At 44.7% G+C, this 24,159-nt stretch overlaps 1 protein-coding gene across 1 annotated transcript in view; it reads left to right on the forward strand.

Annotated features, from left to right (window-relative positions):
* Positions 1-1,331: 1,331 nt before the first annotated feature.
* ARHGAP20 (Rho GTPase activating protein 20) overlaps positions 1,332-24,159 on the forward strand; it is a 61,493-nt gene continuing 38,665 nt past the window's right edge. The window contains exons 1-3 of the mRNA XM_075140228.1: positions 1,332-1,430; positions 2,419-2,421; positions 11,599-11,684. Of these exons, the coding sequence (XP_074996329.1) occupies positions 1,332-1,430; positions 2,419-2,421; positions 11,599-11,684 (188 nt within the window). The remainder of the gene's footprint in view (positions 1,431-2,418; positions 2,422-11,598; positions 11,685-24,159) is intronic.

A 24,159-nucleotide genomic window follows, 5' to 3' on the forward strand; every position in this document is an offset into this window, starting at 1 on the left:
AAAAGTAACCTTAAAAAAGCTGTATCAATTCTCAATCCAGTTCATCACAAGGATGTAGAAACTCTTCTTCTGGCAGAAGAAAAGTGTAGATATGAAAAGCTGCACATGAGATGGCAGGATCTCTCTTTTTCTGCTTTTTTTTTGTGATCAACACGGGAAAAATGCATTTAAAGCCTATGACAGCTGGAAAGGCTGGAGATAAAAATATCCCTCGCAAACTGTAGAAAGATAGGATTAGAAAGAACCTCCTGGGTGATCAGGAGTAGCCCTTTGCTGTTGAAGACACCATATTTAATGAGGGTATACGATAACGTACAAACGTGACAGCCATATCAAACTGCTGCTGGAGCTACGCCTTTTGCTCCCGGCTGGCTGGTCTGGCTGGCTGGTCTCCTCCACAACCTCCTTCCTCTTCTTACGATCAGTACGATCAGTACGCTTTCTTCCCATCTCCAGCCGAGATTTATTTATAGCCTATTTACACCCATTTGTTTTTAAGTCAACGCCATCCATTAGCTTAACTAGTGGTTCCTCCTCCTTATTGTTCATGGCTTTCTGGAGCACAATGGCATCCCCTCAGCCTCCCCTGGGCTGCCCCAGCGCCCCAGCAGACCTGGAGCCCATGCTGCCACGGTCACCTCTCATGCCAGGGACCCCTGCACCCGTACCTGTACCTGCACCCACACCTGCACCCAACCCGCTGCTTGCTCCTCACATGGTGACCATCCCTCGGGAGGGCTCCGGGGAGGAGCACTGCACTGACCTGCCTTCTGCAGGGAGGTGGTGGGGGAGGGTAATTCTGGGGCAGTGCAACACCCACCCCAGTCCTGGGACCCTGCAACAGCTCCCCAGTGCTGAGACCCTGCAACACCCACCCCAGTCCTGGAACCCCGCAACACCCACCCCAGTCCTGGGACCACCCAACGCCCCCGCGGCCCCGCAGCTTCCCGCTGGCACCGCGCGTCCCCCCCTCCGCGGGTCCCGGTGGGAGCTGCCTCCCGCCCCAGCAGCGCGCGCCACGCCCCCCCCCCCGGCACGAGCGCAACCCCCCCCCCCGCCGATTCCCGGCGGCGGCGCATGCGCGTCGCCTTCCTCCCCCCATGCTTCCATACCCTTTCTCCACACAGTGGGGCGCGAACCTGTTGGGGGGCGTGGTCGGGTGAGGGGCGTGTCCCGAGGGGCGTGGCTGCGGGGGCGTGGCTGCGGGGGGCGTGGTGCGGCGCGGCGCGCCCTGTCCATGGTGCGGGCGGCGGCGGCGGCGGCGGCGGCGGTGGCGGCGGCGGCGGCGGCGCGGGTGTTCCCGCGGCGGGAGGGCGGCGGCGCGGGGCTGCATGGACGTGATGTCCCCGCAACAGGAGCACCTCGGGCCGGGCCGCTCCTCCTCGGTGAGCGGCGAGAGCAGGGTTTTCGCCGCCACCGACAGCAAGAAGGTGAGGCCGACCCCGGGAGACCCCGCGGGAAAGCGCCCCCTGGCCCCCGCCCCGGTCCCGAAGCCCCCCGCGGGCCACCGCGGGTCAGCGCGTCCCCGCGGGACACCCTGCGGCCCCATCGCCCCGGGACCTGCGGCGCCGCCGCCGGGGCAGCAGGCTGGGCGGCACGCCGCCATCGGGACCGGGGCCGGGGGAGCCGTCCGGGGAGCTGGGGGTGTCCGCGGGAAGGGCTTGCTGCAGGGGTGCCCCGGGAAGCTGGGGGTGCGGCGGTGCCCGGTGGAGCTCAGGGGGCTCTGCCGGGTGGATAACCTAAGGGGGATTGCTGCACGGATGTCCCGGGAGCAAAGGGAGGCTGCTGCCTGGATGTCCGGGGTAGGTCAGGAGTGCTGCTGCATAGGGGACCTAGGGAAGGGTTTGCTGGGTGGTGTTCGCTGGAGCCAAGGGGCTTTGCTGCATGGATTACCCGGTGAGCTGCGGGGTGGGGGGGTTGCTGCATGGATGTGCTGGGGAGACCTACGGGGGGCTTTGCTGGATGGATGTCTGGAGGTTTGCTGGTGGGTAACAGAGAGAGCTGGGGGGAGGCTTGCGGAATGATTATCCAGGGGAGCTGAGAGGGATATGCTGCATCTGTGTCTGGGGGGGAGCCAGGGAAGGGTTTGCTAAAGCTGAGGGGGTTTGCTGGCTGCTCTCACACGTGCTTTGTACAAGAGAAATGTAAACGTAGCTTCCCGAAGAAGCGCTTTGCGCTCTGTAAGTATATCACAATTGATAGCAGAAGAGCGTCATCCCATCTTCAAAACTGGTTGTAAAATCTGTTTGATGTCTCGAATTGCTTTTCAGCATCTGACACGATCAAGTGCAAAATGCTCACTTCTGCGTACAGCCCAGTACTTGTTTCTGCCATATACTTTGCTGTAACGAGTGAGCTGTAACAACCACATCTTTCCCACTGTGTAAAACAGGAACTCTTTTTTTCTCCTTGCTTTAGCAAGTGCTAAAGTAGTGTTTTTCTACCTAAAGTAGAGCTGGTACCTTCCTACCTTACCAATTTTGCCTCACAATGACATTTAAATCTATGCACTGCCTTGTCATTAGAGGTGCACAATACTACTGACTGCTAAATACACTGGCAGAATTAGAATGACTGGCCAGGTTACAGTGTCCTTCACTAAATCAGCCCACCTGGTAACATGAATTTAGGATGCCTGATAGTAGAGGCTGAGCCTGTGTCCAGTCCTGCTGCTGAGCGGGGGTTGGGGCTTTGCTGGCCATGGCACAGCGGTGCGGAGAGGAGTCCTGGTCCCTCTCTTCCTGCTGAAGCGTCTCTTCGGGCTGGGAAGCAATGCTGTGTGTTTCCATGGGATGCGTCCATGTGTGCCATGTCCCACCAAGGCACGTAGCGCTCCAGCCTGACCGCAGCCCTGGGGACCTCTTCTCATGGCAGCTGCTGCCAATGGTGAAATGGTTGCCTGGAGAGTGTTTGGCCAGGATTTCCACCACACTTCGCTGCATTTAATACCTGATTGGTTTCTGAAGAGGGAGTGTGATACACCTACACAAAGTGGTGGAGTACCTTCTGCTGCCTAGCTGGGCAAAGTGATGGAGTAGATACTCACCCTCTCCAAGTACTACGATCAAATTTGAGACGGCTAAATGTGCGGTTTTGATTTTTCCTCTATAATTTCTTTCATTTTTGCTGAAGACAGAGTACCATGTACCTTCCAACTTGGCAGACCCCTGATGCCAGGCACCTGCCTGAAATGAGAAGGGATGCTCAAGTACTGTGAAGATGAACATTTTTTTCTCACAAGTTCTGCTTCATGATTCAGCATTCTGAGGACAAATATTAATTGTAGTACTTGTGTTTCCTATTCCTGCTCCAAAGAGCCCACAGTCGAAGGAACGCAGACCTTGTTTTTGCCAGTGCTGACAAGGGAGCGGGGATATTGCTTTTTACGGATCTTGGCAGCCCTTTTGGAATTCCTCAGCGTGGAGGCACATGCAGCGGGGGTACAGATGGAAATCCTCCTGCGGAGAAGCAGCTTGAGACCCTGGCTGGGCCATGCAGCATATGGCAGCTTTGCACACCATGCACAGCCAACACAGGCAGCCACCAACATCCAGCCAACTGCTCAGCTGCTCATCCACGGTCGTGGTGCTCCCTTGAGACCACTAGCACGCCATCTCTTTGTGTCTGTCTGGGGAAGAAGATTCCTACCTTTATGCTTGTGCAGCAGTGAGCTAGTCCTAGTTCTGCCTGAAGCTGGATCTCAGTGAGAGTTCGAATTTTTTTTTACTACTTGGGTCCTATGGACTCTATATACCTCTGTTTTGTCTTCCACTCAGTGCCAAAGCATCACTTTTTTTACAATACAGAAAGTCTTTCTTACTACCGGGGAGATTACATTGCTTGTATTGGTTACATACAGTTAAATGGAAGAATGTGTTGGCAAGAAATCAGTTTTGATACTGGTGACACAGCATGTCAAGTTGAACAACTTTGTTGCAAATATGTATTTAACATCACCTATTTTACTTTCTGGCACAAATACCCCCAAATATGGGATGCTAAGTGACCATTGAACCTTTCTGCTGTTTTATTATCCTGACTATGCCTTTCTCATATTAAATTTATTTAGCTACATTGTTCTGTGGTTGTCTGAACTCCTCCTTCATCTTCAGCTTGGCTGAAGGATTGCCTGCATGATCACATCATACCGAGACAGAAATTGTCTAAGACTTTTTTTCATGTATTTTGTGTGACTGTTTAAACCATTTTTCTGGAAACATTTCCTTTCCTTTTCTTCACATGCAAAGTGGTTTGAGCTGCTAACCTACCTCACAGACACTGGGAGGTTCTCTCTGTTAAATGCTTACAGGACATTCAAGACACCCTGCTAAAAGGTGACATTGAAGTGCATTAGTTAATACTTTGGGAAAATTCTGGACCAGATTCCCTCCTTACTGGACTTAACCGGAGTCACTGGACTATGTGTGGTTGATCTACAGAGAAGTTTTGTACTGACTGTTTAGTTTAGTAACCAATACCAGTAAATTGATGCAACTCTGAAGTGGATTGAAGTAACATGAGTAAGAGTGATTATACTGATAGAGCTTATTTCTACAAATTTATCAAAACAAACTATGCAGCAGAGACGTCTTTTATGCCAGTGTAACTGTGTCAGCAGTAGCAGCTGCGGTCATTTAACCATATTTGTAAGTTCTTGGTGTTTCACTTCTCTCTTCTTAGAGGGGCTAGATTCCAACCAACCCTGAATATTTTACACAAGACAATATTTGGTGACATAAGAATTCACTCTTAGGATTTTTTGCTGCCTCCTTGAAGATTTCAAGTGACTACTTATAATTTTTTTGAGGCTCAGCAATTTTTTATATTTACTCATACAATGTGTGCAAAAAATTAACCATTTTGCACATTAAGCAAAATAGTGTTTATGGTTTGAGACTTGAAATATGGTATCCCATCACCATAAAAATGTGTTTCTTTGTGATTCTGATCACAAATACAGCAACAGTTTACTGGCAGGGAAAGGAGAGTTATAGTGTTCCCCAACAGTGTACTAAATGGATAAAATTCAAGCAAATTAATGGCATTGGAAGTAAAGGTAGTCACACATAATCTTCATCCCTTTACATGTCTTACTCTGCAAAGATGAATCAAGTATGTATTTGCCATTATACCTGATGATACATTGATCTCATGCCCATATATATATGTTTTTTAACATAAAGCTCCTTAAGCAGAAATTTCTTCTTCCTGCGAGTCTCTGTCCTGTTTACTGTGGTCCTGGCTGAGGATCTGGGGGGTTGCTGTCAAAATTGCACCTGGTGCTGGGAATCTCAGCTGCCCAGGAACACTTCCGGCGCTGTCTAGTGAAGTGATGACAATTCCTGCCATCCCACAGACATATCCTGTAGCAATTTTATCTCTGATGAGGACTGAAAAAGCCCCTATTTTAATGAAGTCATCCACATAGTTGGTCCTTAGGTTGGAATCACCTTGGCAGGCTGTGCTGGTGTATGGTACCTTAATGTTGTGACGTGCCTTTTGATGATGCTTTAATTACAAACTAGCATTAGCAATCCTTCCTCTGTCTGTCCATGAGAGAAATGGAAAATTATGCATAAAACAATGTGTTCTAGTTCTTGAGTTTCCTAGTCTTGGGGTTTTTTTTTTGTCCCTCATGGTGGCAGCAGGAAAGAGGGATTTGGCATGTCATGTGGGATCTAATATCCAAGAACTGCATATATCAAATTATTGCCTATTTACTTAATGCTGCTTGAAGTATCCATGTGGAGTGGGGGGGAATCTCCTCCCTCTGTCATCTGTAAACTGCTCCTGAGAAAGCCCTGCTGTACAGACACTGGGGCAGAATCGTGTCCATGTGTTAACCTTCCTGCTTTGTGTCAGGCTTGAAAGGAAACTTTGGGCTTCATCAAAACCACCACAACCAGAGTCGCTGGTCTGAGCGCTGTGGGCGCAGTGCAGCTGACAGTAGGATCCATAGGCTAAACATTCTGTGCTCCCCTCCTCCACATTTTTAGTCGTCTTCCACATCTCCATCTTTGGATGTAGATGGGTGAGATCTTTTGAACACATCCGTATCAGTGCTTCCAAAGATTAGTATCCTTTGGGAGGTAGCTGGTACAACACCTTTTGCTTATAGTTGCTTTCATCAGTTTTTCTTTCTGCTCTGAGATGGCCTTTAGTCTCTATCTTTGCTGTGCTCTCTAGCAGCTGCTGTTCCATGATGATGTGCTTTTGCTTCCACTGTGTTGATAGCTCTTTCCTCTTGTGCGCCTGCAATTGTTTTCTCCTCGGTTATCCATCCAAAAATGGCTTTCTTTTTAGGAAGGTCCTTGTAAGTAAAAGTATTCTGCCAGCATAAACAAAAGAACATACTTCTGTCACCTGCTCTGCCTTTATGATAAATGGGTTCTCCGTGGGACCTAGACATCTCTGCTGCCTGAGCCAGCAGTTCAAATGCAATCATCTTCTCACCCTGTTTATAAGGGCTTGGGATTGTGTAGGGCCATTTCTTGCTTTACTGAAGTATAAGAGATTCTTGTTATTTCTGTATTTTTAGACAACCATATGCTGTAATTCTAACAAATACTGGATTATGGCATGTAGGAAAAAATGATTTATTGCCCCTTGTATCTAGCCCAGTGATACAGGGGAAAGAGTGATGCCCAATTGTCCTGGAAAATTAACTGATAGGTGCTGAAGATTGTTTTGATTTTTTGATCGTCGGGCAGTTAGTCCAACTTTGCCTCACAGTTTTTGGTAAAGGTTTGTGTTCTGTGCTTTGGTTCATGTCTTTGGTTCAAAGCAGAAATGTATGCCACAGATAAATAGGTTTTGTTGCTCAGACAACAAGAACGGAGTTTGCATGGGTGAAATCCCTCACGGTTATTAACTTAGATACTTTTAAAGACTAGGTTTTGTTAAAATCAGACTTCCTTTTATTAGAAAAATAAAGCAGTGAGAAGGAGAGCTTAGCCACTTGACTGCAATCCTCAGCTCAAGGTATTGGCACATCTGAGTGTTGTCCCTGTCACCCTGTTAAATGACCCAGGCACATGTCCCAGCCTTGACCCACTTCTGGAGCCAGCCTGTAAATCAGGAGCCTGAAATCCTTTCATGTCTGGGGAGGCTTTTACAAGGGTGTCTGCACATTGCTGCATTCACCTGTCAGTTGGGAACTGAATACATTTGTCAAGTATTTCGTATATGAATCTCTTAAATAGACATCAGGTAATACCATTTTCTCATCCTAAGCTCTAACCACTCTCTGAGACATCAATTGTTCCCTATGTTACTGAGCTCACAAATTCGTCTGTTCCCTGTCCTTTGCTCAGATAAAGGAGAGGATTGAGCTAATTAACTCAATTTTCTTGGTCACCTTAGTTTTCTTTTACAGTCAGTGGGGGGAAACAGCACTTCTAGGACAAGATGAACTGTGCACTACATGTGTCCTTTTCTCTCTGTTGACTGCAAAAGGAGCACAGAGCGAATAGCTCAGGTGTGCAAGTCTGAGGTTGGGTGAGAGGAATCCTCCTGCACGTGTCTGACCATCGTATCGGTCAGGCACCATAACCTGGCAGCGTGGGCAGTGTGCTCCCCGGGAATCACAGCACACAGCCCCTGCCTTAGCCCGCCGGCTCCGACCTCCTACACCTTTGCAGTAGCTGCAGCAGGGTATCCGCTTATTGCACAGATTTTCACTTCTCTAGATACTTATAAAATATTATAAACACTGTATATCTGTTACTTAAGTTATTTGTCATCACAAAAGAAATAGTAAGTACCATGAATTCTTTCATGCATTCTTTATTTAATTCATGGTCTGCCATTCTCTTTCTAAGATTGATATAGTTAAGTAATAAACACAAAGTACAAGAGAGCGCTTTATCTTCAGTTCCAATTTTTTTGAGGACAATATGCAGATGCTGCTGTATGTTACCTATTTCACAGAACAGGAATTAATATCATAACTTGGCAATACATTAATTTACATAAATTCCATATAATACCATTATCCACTTCAACTGCAAGGAAAAACTGGTTGAATACTGGCAGTCAGGAATAGATTTTTTCTTCAGCCGATGACTTGTGAGATACTTGTGAAAGTTTTACTGTAATCCTGTAATCCACAGGGGTTCTGATTCCTGAGGAAAGACAGCATATTTTCAGTGATGGTTTGCAAGGTTACTGTCCTCGGCATGGTGGGCTGATCTGCTCATAAACCACCTACCATCACAGTTTACAAAATAGTGTTTCAGCGTGTAGGTCTGATCATTATCTGGTGTAAATTAATTCTTTTGAAATCTATAGCCCTATGTCTCTTTATACCAGATGAAAAACTAGCCAAATACTAATGCGTACCACCAGTCCAACAACTGAAAAAGCAAAACTTTTTGTTTCTGTTAAAAAAGCAGTCAAGACAACCACCACCAGAAATGTAGAAAGTATGAAGTTAAACCTGAATCGGAGGGGAGGGGGGCGGGAACTCAAGCTTTTGAACGTGAGGAAGGCAAAAATAACCCTAGTTTGTCCTGACTGATACAAGATTATCATCTTTGCATCTGGCACACTGTAAACGTTCGTTATGGATACTGATTTTATGATACATTTCACATGGGTGTGACTCAGCCAGCAAGTATGAGGGTTTCTCTGTGTTGACCTTTCTAATATTTACATGAAAAAATGGGAGGTTATGATGTGGGACACATGTTAGAAATGCTTCTCTGTCCCCCACACTTAGATAATTGGTCTTTGCATCTCCTTTTGCTCCCAAACATCTGCTCTCTCTACAGCTGTCCAGGATATATCTCCTCTTCTCCGCATTGCCAGGGTGACATCTTTGCACATGTAAACACAGTGAAACTGAGGAGAGCGGGCATCTGGGTCCAACTTAGCCAAAAATGAATTTGTCTTCTTCCTTCTCAGAGTAAATCAATTCAAGTTATCGTGATGGTCACTTATTTTATTTTCTTAAACTCCGTACATAGCAAAATAAAGACAACCCCCCCCCCCCCCCTTTCTGCCTGTAGTCAATGTCTCTGTATAATGTTTTTGTTTGCATACAGCTGACCTGACTCACTTCACTTTTGCTGTGAAAATTTTCCTTTTCCAAATCTCATCAGTGATCTTTTTATGTTTTAAGGCTCTTTTTTGTTAAGCTTTGCTTAATAGCTGTATTAGGAGGTTTCCTGGAGAGGCTGTGGAATCTCATCCTTGGAGATAATGCAGACCTGGACTGGAGGTGGCCTGGAGCAGCCTGCTCAAACGGGTCCTGCTCTCAGCAGGTCCAGGGAGGCTGGACCAGAGACCTCCTGGGATCCCCTCCAACCTGAATTATTCTGTGACTCTCTGCCAGTCATTTGAGCTTTTTTTAAACTTGTTGTAGTCCTAATCTTTACCTTGGTCCTCAGATATTTAAGTCAAGACTGGAATCTCACTGCCACAGGCACTATTCAGTGCTGCTAACCCAAGCATGAAAAAAATTGCCATAATTGAGAGAGATTTTAAAATGCTGCGTTTTTTCAGTGGCTTCCTTTTCAGAACTGAGAAGCCAAAGGATTTAAGATAACCAAACCTCCACTGCATTCACAGGAGCTGAGATGCTCTAGTTTTAACCACCCCCTGAAAGCCACCTGCCCAATAATCAGACTTGCAGTAAATTTCCAAATGCGAGTTGATGCTTTATATAAACTCCTAGAAAAAATGCTGGTTGGGGGAAATCTGTTGCATGTCTTCTGTAGGATGTTAGACTGCATGTTATACAGGTCTCTTTTTGCCTTCATATTTGTAGATATGCTACTTTTTAAAATGCTAACAGCTTCTCAGATTTGCTAGCAGTAAGAAAAACTGATTTTATTCACTAGAAAAATTTAGCAAAGTATTTTCTTTCTTTTTTGCTCAAAACTAGCAAAAATGGGCATCTATATTGTTAGTAATCTATTAAGTTACTATCCAGTTATTTTCTGATCAGATAGAAGACATCTAAATGTTCCCAGGCTTAATTTATCAGTCTTGAGAAGGTTATTTTTTGATGAAAGAAAGAGGGAGGAGGGGATATTTTTTAAAGGTGAATTGAAATTACACAGTTGAATTTATAACAATTGCTGCACAATAGCTGTAACTGAGTATCTGACAAAACAAACAAGCGTGCTCTACATAAATAAAGGAGGAACCGAAAAAATGACACAATAACAAATGCACTGTAGTGAGTAAAAGAAACACACTTGTCAAAAGTAAGTAAAGCACATAGTACTGTAGAGTTTCATTTCTCCGAGGGGAGCACGCTGTGCACCTGCCCAAACAAAATGTGTGCCACATCCAGCACATACATTGGCAGAAGAATCGGTTGTTCCCTAACATATCTGTTCCTGGTAGTCAGTGGTTATTTTTAGTATAAAGGAAGAAAGACTTGCTTTGCCATTATTGAGAACCGAGACGTCATGACTGTCAAAGGTTCACCTGTTTGTGGGCTCTCGGTGGTTACCAGGCTGGTGAAAGGGACCGCTCCAGCATTGGAAACTGCCCTGTCGGGGTCTCAGGAGGAGTTCAACACCAGTCCTTTTGTTCACCAGTTTATTCTGAAAAATATTTGACCTAAATAAGGTAATAACCACCCTTCTGGTGGAGGGTCAGCGAGAGGAGAGGTCATGCACCTTGGCAGCAGGCTGCACAACCGGTTCTAGAGAGCAGCTCCCAAGTTAGGGCCAGGACTCCTTAGTCCTTCTTCTGGCTGCAGGAGGGAGAGGATACAGTGGTGAATACGTTTGTGTCCAGGGAAATGTGTGGTTTTGTCTCCTGTGGGTGCTTTTGAAAATTTCTACCTCTGGGGAAAAGTGTTGTTTATTTGCTCAGTATTTTTATGGTAGTATTCAACTTCACTCAATGGGAATCCATGCTCCCTTGATAGCTAGTGACATTTTCATCTCTTCCCTATGCTTTGTCTTTTTTTTTCCTGCTGCATTCTCTGTCTTTGAGTGGCTCCTTTTTCCCATTCCCTTCCTAGTTCTGTGCCAAGAACTGCCCTGCCTCTCACTTTCCTATTTTGTCCCATACATAATCAGGAATGAAAAAAATGTCATTATTGACCACTGAGAGACAAGATGTAATGCCCCAGCTAGATTAGTAGGGAAGGAAAATGCCCTCAGCTCTAAAGATTTGGAAAAGAAAGGTAGCCCAATGTAGCACGTAAGGTTAGGTGGGTAGAATCCAAACCTTAATTTATGGTAAATGTCAGACCTGACACAGAACTGTATCAAACATTTGAAATTTGAACCACCATCTGGATATTTGATAATTTTAAAGTACAATAGATTATTAAGGGACAAAAAGTGGTTCAGGACAAGCCCTAGGTGTTTACTTCATGTGTACAGTGTACCTCAGGTATCTGTGTGTAAACACTAATTATCAGCTTTTCTTTGTCACTGGCTTTCTGGTCGTGCTCCCATTTTTCTCAATATGTGATATTTTACAAACGTTTTCCCCCTCCAGGGTTGCTGATAGCAATAACTCAGCCTTTTTCCCATGGTCTGAAATTGGAGTCTGGCTGCGACAACTCTGTTTGCATGCAGTTATTGTTCCGAATCTCACCTGTGATTTCATTTTGTTTCTCTTTCCAATCAGAAAATGAAGAGTTTGGCCCAAAGACGTCAGTCTGCACCATCTTTGATCTTTGTCAAAGCACTTAACAGATCTCGATCGGTCTCAAGGTGAGTCAGTGAGTTTTGCTGGCTGTACTGTTTTGCAGTTTCTCAGCCCAAAACTTGAAATGTTTTTGAGCTATTGTCCACACCAGGTTGTCAACCACAATTCAGGCTGCTCGCTAGCTGCACAACTATAAAGCCTGCTGAAAGATGTGATAGACCCAGGCCAGACGCCGGCTGATCTCCCAGAGGAGGTTTCCCCAGTGCTGTTTATACCCAACTGGGCAAGCAGAGCTGCTCCCCAGTTTGCAACCGGGCATGCAACATTTGGGCTGCTCAGTTCTAATTAATTTGGGGCTGACTACGATTGCCTGCTGGGGAGGTGGCATGGGCAGAAGAAGATTAATGTTTCCTACTTTCTGCCTTGTACACTTATGCAATGCCAGGCATAACTCAGGAGTGGTTATTGTGGGATTGTACAATTTAATTTGAGCTAAGTTTCTGTCATGGACTGCTGCATGGTACAGGCTCTCCAGGTCTTCGGAAGCACCTGCTGGTTTAGGACAATGCTGTGGGCCAGGGTCTGGTAGTCACAGCTTTCTCCCTTCCAGCATTAGCAGCTTGCGGGGCTGCGTATGTGGGTGTGTGTGGGTGTGAAGCATTCAGCATTTTTTGTCTTCATCTACTGCCAGGATCAGCCGTTCCTCCTCCTTCCCTACCCCAATGTAAAGCTACCATAGAAATGGGAGTTTCTGTGGAGCTAGTCCACTGTCCAGCCCCAGCCCTGACCTGCCATTTGAAGCACTCTGCATACATAACTTTTGTCTTCTTGCACTACAGTTCATTAGACTTTAAACTTACAAAACATAAGCGTTTATCGAGAAGGGAACCATCTGGTAGGCTGTTAATGCTTCCAGCTGTGTAGAGCTCTTTATAAAGAAACATTATCGAGGGAAATTAAAGTATGGCTTTGTAAGGAATATTTTTTCCTACTATGTGGTGTGTTAAGTAATCAGTATGTGAGCTTTGGAAAGTTTTTTTGTGTTTGATCTAACTAATACCTGGTTTCATATTCATCATCATGGAGAATTCCACAGTATTTCAGAAACCTGTGAAAGTATTCTGTGAAAACATCAGAGTTGCAAAATAGGATAGGAAAATGAGTTGAAACTACTTGCAGGTCTTTTTGCTGGCTATGACATGAAAGAGGAAACTTAGAAATTAATTCCTAAAGGCGTTTGCACCTTTTTGTGTAGTCCAGTGACCTGAGCCTAGGACTGGGAGCCAGCAACACGTGTTCTGGTTCTGTCTGTAAAATTTCTTCTGTGGCCTCTCTCTGACTTTGTTTCCAGGTCTTTAAAATAAGATAAATGGGTATTTTGTTACCTCTTCATGAGAATACTGAAATTGTTTAGATTGTCTGTACTACCATATTTATTCTTAATTTACTATTATGTACTTATTGTATTTGTAGCTATGTTCATAATTGTGATACCACCTTTTGGGCATAAATGACACATGCATAACTGAGGTGGTGAAATTAGAGACGGACTATTACTATGGGGAGTAGGAATAACTGGAGATGGGATCTCTCAGTGCTTGGACTGTAGGGTTTCCTGCAGTTTATACACTTTGTGTCTCCATAATGTCTTCCCCTCAAGCTGTCTTAACACTTGCTCCTCGATGTTAAGAGAATGAACTGTATTCGATGCTTATATTTCAGTCTTCTGTGGTTTGCCTGCTGGGGTTCAGACATGAACATTTTTCTTCAATTCCACTTTTATTTTTTTTGTTTGTTTTATTGCTCTGTAAGTATCAGAAATTGGACATAGATGGAGAGACACTGAGTGGGATAATACTCAGCATGTACACTTTCACCTAAGAATTTTACGCTTTCTTAAGTGTAAATATGTCTTGCTTGTATAGCCCGGATCAGAATTATTTCCAGATCTGGTGTGTGGAAGGATTTTTTTGTAAGGCCAGATGGCAGAAACTTTGTGGTGGAGAGGACTGAAGAGGGGAAAATGTTGCCTTGCCCTGCAGTAAGGGCAATGCTTTGCCTAGCCGGCAGACCCTGCTGCTTTCACAACTGCTGGATGCTGCCTCAGTCTTGCCTGTCCTCTGCCTGTGGCATGCAGCAATTTAGCTGCTCCTGTTGTTTTGAACTGAAGCTTGTGGCCGTAGTGAGAGGTATCGGGTGAAGTCTGAGGACCCTGCAGCCAGAGCAGGTGATTTTGTAGCTTCAAAGTCTATCAGTTAGAGTGTAACACTTTGAATGGTGTTTATTGTTGTTCACAGGAGCAGTAATTCTCACCTGTGCCTGACTTCCTTGTTTGACTGTGCAAAATACATTCCTCTTCATCGCCAAACTGATGGATGAGTTTGAACTTTCCACTCGGTTTGTGTAAATGCTTAACTCTTGTGAAGTGCTTTCTCTTAAGGCGAGCTGAAGAGCAACAAAATGACTTCTCATGTTTTCTAATCTCCTCCAAATGTTTTATCTCAGACCTGTCTCAGCTCTTAGTTCTCCTTCTTGTAGACACAGCCAGCCTGCAAAATCCATTATTCTCCTCTGGCAGTGGGACTCCATAACACTTACTTGTTAATGGTTGATTAATGACTTGTAGATAATAAAGCTCCTATCTGAAGTTAGCAAACATCTGTAAGGGATTTATATGAATCCTCTCACCTCAGCAGCTGGCTCACCTCAATATTTGTTGAAATTAATGAACAAGTGCAAAGTTTAAAAGGGCAGGAAATACTTAGAAGCACAAGTCAGTTTGTATTTTTATACCACTTTGTATGTCAGGTGTCCTTGGTTTATATACAGGGCACTTCCATAAAATGTGGTGGCACCCACTTTGGACAGACTTACTTTGGGGCATTTTAAAGTTTATTAATGATATTTATTCAAAGAAACCATTGTGACATCTGGAGATGGCTATTTAGCATTCAGAGCATTAAGTTTTTTTAATGGTAGTGTTGTTGTAGCTGTGATGGCACGAGGATGTAAGTGAGGCGAGATATCTGGCTGGAAAAAGCAGATGCTTGTTTGTGCTGTTGTCCTCTTCTTCAGTCCTGAAAAAGAAGCAAATCTGAGAGTCTTGTGTGCTTAAAAGCTTGTCTTCTTTTTCTGCAGCTATATCATTTGGTTTAATGAAAGTTAAGCCTTCCTTACAAATCTTGCCTTGCCATGTCAGTCATATAAAAGGAGTTTCAAGATATTTGGCCTACAGAAGAATTCGGGGATGGCTGTATGGCACGATGGTGCACAGATGTGCAACCACGCTGTAATCCCTGCCTCACTCGACTGTAACTGCAGGCAGCAGAGGAACATAGTAAATAGTATAGTGGACTTTGGGCCCTTACTTCCAAGGGATGAAAATATGCAGACTATTCATTGCCTCCTGTTTTTGCTTCTCTTCCTTTTTCCTATACAGTTCCTCTTTCCTCACAAAATAGGATGAATAGGCAGCTAAGGACTGTTTCACATCATCAGATGTCCTCTTTGGAAGCACTTTGAGCAAAGTTATTCTAGAAATACATTGGAAAAGTAAGCTTTTGATATTTTTCTTGGCTGATACTCAGATGCAGGAAAAATAAGTTTGATTGTTAACTCCATTAATGTGTATGAAATCAGCAAAGGATTTGGGTTAGTTATATTTGGCCCTGGACGTGTTCCGCAGTTGTAATTTTCCTTTTTCTTGGTGTCCTTTAATGAAAACTGCACAACTTAATGATATACTTCAGTGCAACACAAATGTCTGAGGCCTGGATTTAAGCATCAGGTCTTGTAATCTCAAAATAATTGATATAGAATAATAAAGACTTGTTTCAAGCCAAATTTTCAGCCTTTGTTCTGCTGTCCCTCAAAACAATTTTCGTATGTAACAAAGCCCAAGCTACCAAGTTTCTGCTCTGCGTTGGCGGACTTCTGCTCGCATCTTGGATACTTCACAGGGACAGCCAAATTCTGTGTTGTGGTTGCTGGCAGCTTCCCCTTTCCTAATGCACACCTCACCAGATCTTTGAAAGTGATATTTTTACATGCTGAAACTTATTAATATAATTTCACAATTTCTGAGCCTGCATTACCATTTATATATATGTGTCTCTACACACTAAAGGTGTTAAAATATCGGTAATGAAACTACTCTTTATTAGAGTGTGAAGCATGTTTATGATGTTATTTTGGTGTAAGCTAGAAGCAGGGGTTGTTTTTAAAAAAATTAAGCATAATTTTTAAAAGGTTTTATGACCAACTCTTTAAAGAACCTGAGAAGGAAGTACCTAAAAAGGCACCCCCACCTGATTTCATTATTTGTATTTTACAGTAGAAAAAGTTAAAGGTAAAAACTGAGGGTTTCACAAGTTTTCAAGGTGTTTTTTTCCCTTCTGTACATGGAAGCAGTATTGTGCCATTCACAGAGAGGCTGCTCTTCCAATGCACAGTAAGTGATTCTGGCATGTTATCTTCCAGGGGTCCTGTGCCAAATGCTAACTATCCCAGATAACGAAGATCATATGTGTAATCTAGTAATACATTCCACTTGGCGCTAGTCAAATACAGAGTGTTCCCAAAGTCTTGGACATTGTGTTTTCAGGGTTTTAGTCAGAAGATATGTGGATGATCCAAGCTGTGTGACTAGATGAAGACAAAAATAGAGACTTTTAATAAATGTAAATTGCCAGAAGGCCTTAACTGTCTTTTTTTCACAGCGAAGATGAGTATTTGGTCTTTCAATCAAATCCAAGCGGGGAGGAAGGGAATAAAAGTTCATTGCGAGTAACCAATTTGTTAAGTAGGTATTTCGGTTGTAATAATTTTGTTCATTCTTCACTCGTTTCCATGGTAGCGAATAATTTCGCCTAGCAAAATAATCTCTGCGAGGCGCATTTAGTTGGTGAGCCTGAGCTCCTCGGTACGGTACGGGGGCATCGAGCGGGAGCCACCGTGCCCCACAGCCATTTTGTTTACTGGCTGTCGCAGGATGAGGCCTGGTACGCCCCGAGCAGCCACTGTCCCCCTCGGCTGTTGTGGCAGAGGCAGCCCCCTGGGCACCATGACAGCACTTGTTGGGGTGCGGAGCGGGGATGGCACCCGCCCGGCTGAGGCCGCCCTGCCGCCGAGGCGCCTCTCCCCGTCGTCACCACAGCAAAACCTGTCAGGTGGAGGAGCCGGACCTTTGGCTGTGGCCACCGCGGCCTGGCCGATCGATAGTGCCATTGCTGGCAGCACGCGGGGCATGGCCTTAGGGCCACCCTGCTGCAGGGCACCAGCCCTGGGATGGTGTGAGACAAATGGCGCTTGGCAGCTAAACCTCAGGGGCCTTGCGGGACAAAGGCTGCCATATTGCATGTGTGCACATTTCCATGTGTGCACATTTCCGTGTGTGCCTGTGCGTGTCATACGTATGATCAGTGTTGGGTTTTGCCTCCGAAGCTGTTACACACCACCAGCGGTGATGGGAGAGATGAGCTCAAAACCAGGACAGGAGGTAGCGTGGCCAGATACTGTCCCAGCCTCCTTCCATTTCAAATGCAGGTAAGTCAGTTTGAGGGGCAGGGTGTCCCTTGGAGGCTGCAAAATGGAGGGGAGGGGATAACGGGGTAACAAGTCACTTTGAAGCTGGCGCCGTGGGCAGTAGAGGAAGATCTACAGTGTTTGAGGCCAAAGTGGCTGTCAGGCAAGCCAAGGCCCTGCCTGGGGGTTGCTCCCTGGTGTGGCCCTCACCCGCCGCCCCATGGCTTGTGAGAGGCCGACTCAGGTGGCAGGGGGTCGGGTAGCTAACGCTAGGCATGCATTGAAACAACGTCTCTAAAGCCTCCCCCCATGCCCTCGGCCACCTAAATGGCATGGTCGCAAGAGACGAGGGCTCTTAAACGCCTTCATTCACCCTTAGGAAGAGGCATGCCGTGGAAGGGAGCCCTTGCCAGGCAGTCTTTCTGAAGCCGCAGGGCTCATGGTTTTTTGGGAAGCACAAACTGTTGTCAAAGTGGTTCGCCCAGGTGAAAATGAAAGTGGCAGCACACTGGGGGCAGCCCTGTGTTCTGCACTCCTCATCTTACAGTCCTTTTTCTGAGAGACTCCAATACACTCAAGAATACAAAAGAGCCATTTTATGAAAGAAAGGAGGAAAAAGGGCAAAATCCCACAAAATAGAGTTTCCCAATGTGAGGGACTAAGTACAGGCACCGCTTATTTTATCTTGACTTGTGATATTTCATAGCTTTTTCCATAAAGCTCGAGCTCCAGGAGTCATGTGCTTATAAAAATCACAGTTTCATTAGAAATCAAGTTTCTAGTCATCAAGATGGAGGGAAAATCCTGTTCCTAAAGACTCAGTCAACAAAGCAAATGAAAAGTTCTTTGCTTCTGGGTTTAATTTTTAGATTTAATTCAGCCTCAAAACTTCTGATCAGGATTTTTTCTGAGATTTTCCATTTCATGAAAAGTTTTGGTGTTTTAACATTTTAACATGCTTAATCTGAATGGGCAGAAATCTCTGTATGACAACTTCCCCAAATTTCTTCCCTCGGTATGTCATGTTTCCCTATGTAAGGTAAGGATACATTAATTTGTAGAAAAACAGTGATTTAAAAAAAACACAACCCACTATTTTGTATCAAATTGCTCTTCCTTTTTAATGGAATTGCACATAATGAAAATAACTTGTGATGATATTGTTCAAGTTGTCATTTTTATAGTATTTCTAATTCATGCTTGATTTACGCTAATTATGACACTGGAGTATTGTTTCCTTAAACCATGTGCTTGAACGCAAAAGTTATTTTTATGTAGTAATAGCTGGGGATAAAATTTTATTAACTGTTAACAAGGAACAAAGTGAACTTTCTGAGGCCTCAAATGGCCTTTTAACTCAGAGATTGGCATTCCTGTCCCCCTGCTGTGTTTTTTCTGTTTTGTTTTGTGTGTGAGCATGTGTGTGTATGCGTGCATATGTTTGTTTTTGATAAAACCCATCAGTTCTTCATTTATGACATGCAAACTGGCTTATAGCGATGTTTGTACATCTGGAAATTGAAATGAGCTGTGGCTCTCAGAGATATGCTGCCTTTTTTATTAAAAGAAAAGGACTAGAGGAAAAAAGAAGGAAGGCTTGGAAGCAGGGTTTTGGAGGGATTGGAGTTTAAATGAGGAATTAATTTTACAATAAATGAGTAATAGTTTAACACTAGCGCTTTAAGCTAATTCCCCTTTGGGTAGAGTTGTGACAGTTTTAAGACAAGGGGCACTGCTCATCGGGATGAGCACAGGGCTCTGCTTGTCCAGATATCCCGCTGTCCACATGTGCTTTTGGCTGTGGCCCATTTTGGGGGCTTTTTGGATTAGACCTTGAGGCCTGGCAAAATGCAGCTGTTGTCCAGCCATTGTGTATCCCTGATTTTAGACAATAAAATCTCTGCCAAATGACAGTCTGGCCAAGCAGTTTGGGCAGCGGCCTACCTGAGGAAATCACAGACCGACTCGCTCAGACTGCTTTGTGATCGTTTATCTTGTGTAAACAAGCAGAAAACCTCTAATGATGTGCAGGCTGATGTGCAGCCTCTGGTGCTCTCACCTCTGACAAGGGCCAGCATTAAATACGCGTTGAACTCTCTTCCTGGATGATACGGCATCGCTTCTGCTGTGCCAGTTCCTTCCTCATGGTGCACAAAACTGCTGGTGAGGAGTTTTTAATCACACCACAGGAGTAACAGTCTGTCTTTAGATTTCTTCTGTGCCCATGTCTTAAGTGTTTGAGTACCAGGGGCTAGATCCAATAAAGGATAATAAGCCTCAAGGGCAAGTAATGGGAATAATTTAGGTACCTGAATCTAAAATCGTGACTTAAAAAACATCATCTCAGTGGTTGCCTGACCTCCCAAGTGCCTCTGTTTTTTAGGCACTCTCCTACTGACCAAAGAGCTCCCCAAACACCTGGAGTTGTGCTTTTGCACATCCCAGTACGGCATGCCTGTTGGCAGCATGAACAGGTCTGTGTCAAAGAACTAAACACTGCTTTGTGTGAGGCTCCTGAGAAGCTCCATCCATGAGTCCGCAGACCCTATTTAACCTGCCCGGGCAAGAGCAAGGCCCTCACAAAAGCAGTTGCAAATGTTGCTGTCTTTTAAATCTCTGGCTGAGTCCATTTTTCTGGAGTGTTTTTTTAATAATTGTTTAAGGCAGTGGTTTCCAAACATGCAATATCAGGGCTGAAATGGGAAGGCTGATCAGGTATTTTGGCAGGGAGAGACCACGGTCTGTGTTGCAACCAAGGTTTGTGCCATCTAGCAAGCTTGGTATAAGCTACGCTAGGCGTTTCTAGCCTGCTCCTTCGGCAGGTCCCCACAGACCACCACTGCTCTTTGTGAAACTGCTGGCCTCGAAGTCGGTGAGCTTTCGATGGATCACCCAGGTTCAGCTCTCTGCCTCTCTAGGCAATTCATCTTCTGCTTCTCAGAGTGATGTAACTAAAGCAGAGGGTAGTTGGTGTGAGTGAGGACTTTCCTTCTCCCTCTCACAGTTGAAGTTGGGCCACTGTGCAGAAGGACATGCAATATTCCTGGGACCAAAAATCTTATGTTCACAGGAGCAAGCTTGGTTCTGTAGATGAATGGTAAAAGCACTTACCTGGGAGGGGAAAGGCCTGCGTCTGTTGCCAGGATTATTTTTGCATATCACCCACTGACACATCCATGTTCAGCCTGTCCTGTCCTCTAGCTGAAAGTGGTTGTAAGTACTGAGATGAGTGTGCTGGTTTGGATCCTCATGCGATTTATAGGGAGCCTGTGCACTGAACACAGACTGCATTCAGTGGGAGTAGGTATCTCAGTACATCTAGGTGCATCCTAGGTCTTCGTGGCAGGGTTATTCAGAAAATGCAGAAAAGAATGGTAAAGACTTTCACCTGAATGAATAAGCAGAGCTGACGTGTTTTCATCCACCTTCCTTCCCTCTCTTCCCTCTGCATTTTGTTCTGGTAGTAAAACCATATCCAATATTTTGCAAGGCATCTCATTTTATCAGGGCTCCTCTGGAAACACATTTGGTTGCTGAGTTCCTCTGACTAAGCAACCTCACACTCACTCCCCTCCCCATTTTGCTGTCCAAGAGCAGGACAGGTTTCCTGGTGGGAGGTGTGTCAGGTGTGACATGTATTTCTACAAGGAGGTCACTAATCAGACACAGGCAAGCTCTGCTGCTCTATCAAAGGCTGAAAAGCCTTTGATAAAAAAAGCCATGGGGAAAAAAAGTCATCATGGAAAAGGTTCTTGTGTTCTCCAGGCTGCCTTCTTTGCAGGTAACTGGCCTGTGCCTGCTTCTCCCTTACATAAAGTAATTACCATCAGGTGCAGGGATGTGGGGAATCCTTTAAGAGCTTTTTTCTCCAGCTCAGATCACTGGTGGAACAGAAACCTCTGACTAACCTGCCTGAGTAGCTATGCAAAAAACTCATTGAATATATAGGCAGTCAGTTATAGGAGAGCAAACCGGTGCATGTGGCTGCAACTAATTTGTCTGCTGGCTGTTCACAAGGAATCTGGGTCATTATACTTGCAATAGCTGGCAGCGGCAGGCATATCAAGTAATCTCTTCACTGTAATAGGATAATTCCTGTGCTGTAGTACTAGTATCAAAATATGGTTTAAAGCCCTTGAGGCAAACCAAAGCCAGATTTGTTCTTGTTACAGCTGGGACAGGTGCAGTGAAATGACAATCCTGTTCTCCATGCGGCACCCATATTGGTCATCCCTTGTAGGGAAGCAGTCCTTAAAAATTTAAGCCAATACAAGGCCTGGGCAGATCTTCCCTTAACATCTGTGGTGGAGGTTTGTGGAGTTCACCGCACAGTGTCCCACAGTTGTGGGGATACAGGCAAGGCTACGCAGCAGCGGCTTCAACGAGAGCTGCAGCTTGCGGGAGGATAAAGCATGGTGAAGGGGCTTATCTTTTAAAGGCAGTACTTGCAGCTATTTATAGGTCACTTTGTATGTGATTACTTCGTTTATAATCAGCAAGTTTTCTCCTGAAAAAGGGCAATCAAGAAACAGCAGCTGGTGGATTCCAGGTTTGCTTTACCTGGCCACATATTTGAAGTCTTGCACTGTTTTGAATGCATTTGTTTTTCATAAAACTCGTTGTTGCCTAACTGCAGACTCTACCCAGGTGGCACGAGCCAAGGAGGGGAAGAGCCTAGCTGAATTGCTTCTTCAAGAAAGGGAAAATTAGAGGCTAAAGGGGAATGACTGTTGAATAATGAGACTTTGAGAGACCGTGAGCAGCCCCTCTGGTACTACCTGCTAATTGAATGAGGTGACTGACAGGTAATAAACCTAGGCAGTCATGTAGAAAATGCTGTTTCCCTGTTAAGAGAACATGGTATCACAAGTGCCTTATTCTTGCTCATCTACAGCCTGTGTAACATGTAGCTGCAGATGATAGGGTAGGCAGATACACGCAGGCTCATTGACAGCCATACATGATGGTCCAGAAGGGATTTCTAAAGATGCCCACACCAATCTTTTCACCTCATGTGCACCTCAGCTTGAAATGACCTGTTTCTGCAGAGGCCTGCAGCATGTCCTGGCTATTTTTGGTAGCCCTGGCTATTCATGACCTGTGCTGAACTCTTGTAATACAGTTTGCAAGAAGATATTTGAAACCCCCTTTTGAAGGAAAGGGTAGTTTTGTCCATGAGGTAACTCATGAGCTAGGCTTTTAAATGTCCCAACTGTGATTAAGTGGGATTAAATGTCCCAATTGTGATTGCTGCTTCCCCAAAAAATTAAGGTAGGACAGAAACCTTATCCCTTCAGGCTACTAAAATAATACTGGATCCTCTTAGGGGGACCTGGGTGAAACTGAGATCCCAGAGTGCTCCCCTGTTTGCCTCCTTGGAATGGGTGGGAAAGAGCCACGGTGGAAGTGGCAAAGGTGGTCTGCGTCTCCAGACTTCTTGTAGGCCACAAGAAGCTCCAAAAAGCCCAGACAACCATGGTACAGAACTGCAGTGCCGGAGTGTTAAGTTCTGGCCTTTTCTTTGCCCTCTGTTCATCCTATTTTTTTTCCTTTTCTTTTTTTTTCCTTTTTTTTTTCTTTTCCTTTTTCTTTCCCCCCAAAGGTCACTTTTTTCCTGACTTTTTTTTATCTGAACAACAAAATCTTTTGTCTGGGTAGACAATGCCTGGAATATGCCATTTCCTTGGTGCAACTGGAATGGGAGAATAACTCAAGGTGGTGGTGCTATGTCACTCAGCAAAAATGAGTGGGAACTGCAGTGGGGAATAGAGGATCAATTCTTTCAAAGGCCAAAGAAGGCTTTATTGACTTCTACATGTGAATATGTCCTCCCCCAAACATCTCCCCTGCTCAGGGAGATTTGGACCAAAACCCCTTGGACTTGTTGATTGCTAGCAGAGCTGTATAGCAGGACTGGAGGACACCCACACTGCAAGACCTTTTCAGTAGGATTTAAATAACTTGCACTAAATTATTTTCTGGTGGAAATAGGCAAAATATGACCGAAACGTGTGGTGCTAATTTATACCAATAGAGAATTTTGCCCTTGTGCTGAATTTTCAGAGTAAACACCTTGCAGCTGTTTGTTAAAATAAAACAAAAAACCTTGGAAGTAAACCAAACCACAAGTGTGTTTCCTGTCTCCAGCCACCACACTGTAGCACATATTTGCTCTGCAGAAAATATTGTCCTTTTGGCTATGTAGAAATTACTTAAGTGCAGCTTGTTTTCACTTAAGCTGCCAAACTTCCATCCTGAAATGTGTGAGGATTTTTTTTAATGATGCATTTTACCCTACAGCTATGTGATATTTTACTGCAAGTCTTAATCGTTTACTGATTTTTGGAAGACTACAGAAAAATAATACAGTTACACCTTGAACATTTAGTGTAAACCACATTATTCATCATAGTAATTTTTATTACTTTTCATAAGATTTTGACATCATGCAAAGATGATTTCAGGTACTTACAAAACAACTTTTAGAATCCTAGAATAATTTAAGTTGGAATATTTTCTTAATATATTTTGAATTAAAACATGTACACTGAGTTTCAGAAGCAGAGGAGTGGTACCCAATTTCCTAAATATGAGTGGTAGCCCCGATTTCTGCCCTAAAATGTAAATGTATCTATTTATCTGAGGAAAACTTGCTCCCAATCTCTATTAATATTCATCTTCCTTCTATTGTCTAGGCTTGTGCTTGCCCTGCCTGGGCTGGAGAGGGGGTTGCAGTGCGTTTTGATCCAAAGGCTCTATGACCCTATTGGGACTCATTGCTTTATCTTGGGTGCAGTGTCTTCTGCTGCAGATTGCTGAGGTCCAGCTGCTTGCATGGGTAGAGTGAGGATAGCCCTGTGCTAGAGGCTGTGAACTGGAGCCGACGCGTGCCTGTGGCAGGGGGCTTTCTGTGGGATCCACAGGCACAGTCCATGAGGGAAAACACAGGGGTGAGAGGTGACTGCCTCAGATTTGTTCATTATTCGTAAAAAAGAAGTTGCAACCAGTAAAGCACAC

The sequence above is a fragment of the Calonectris borealis genome, chromosome 1 (genome assembly GCF_964195595.1).
Source record: "Calonectris borealis chromosome 1, bCalBor7.hap1.2, whole genome shotgun sequence".
Classification (NCBI taxonomy): Eukaryota; Metazoa; Chordata; class Aves; order Procellariiformes; family Procellariidae; genus Calonectris; species Calonectris borealis.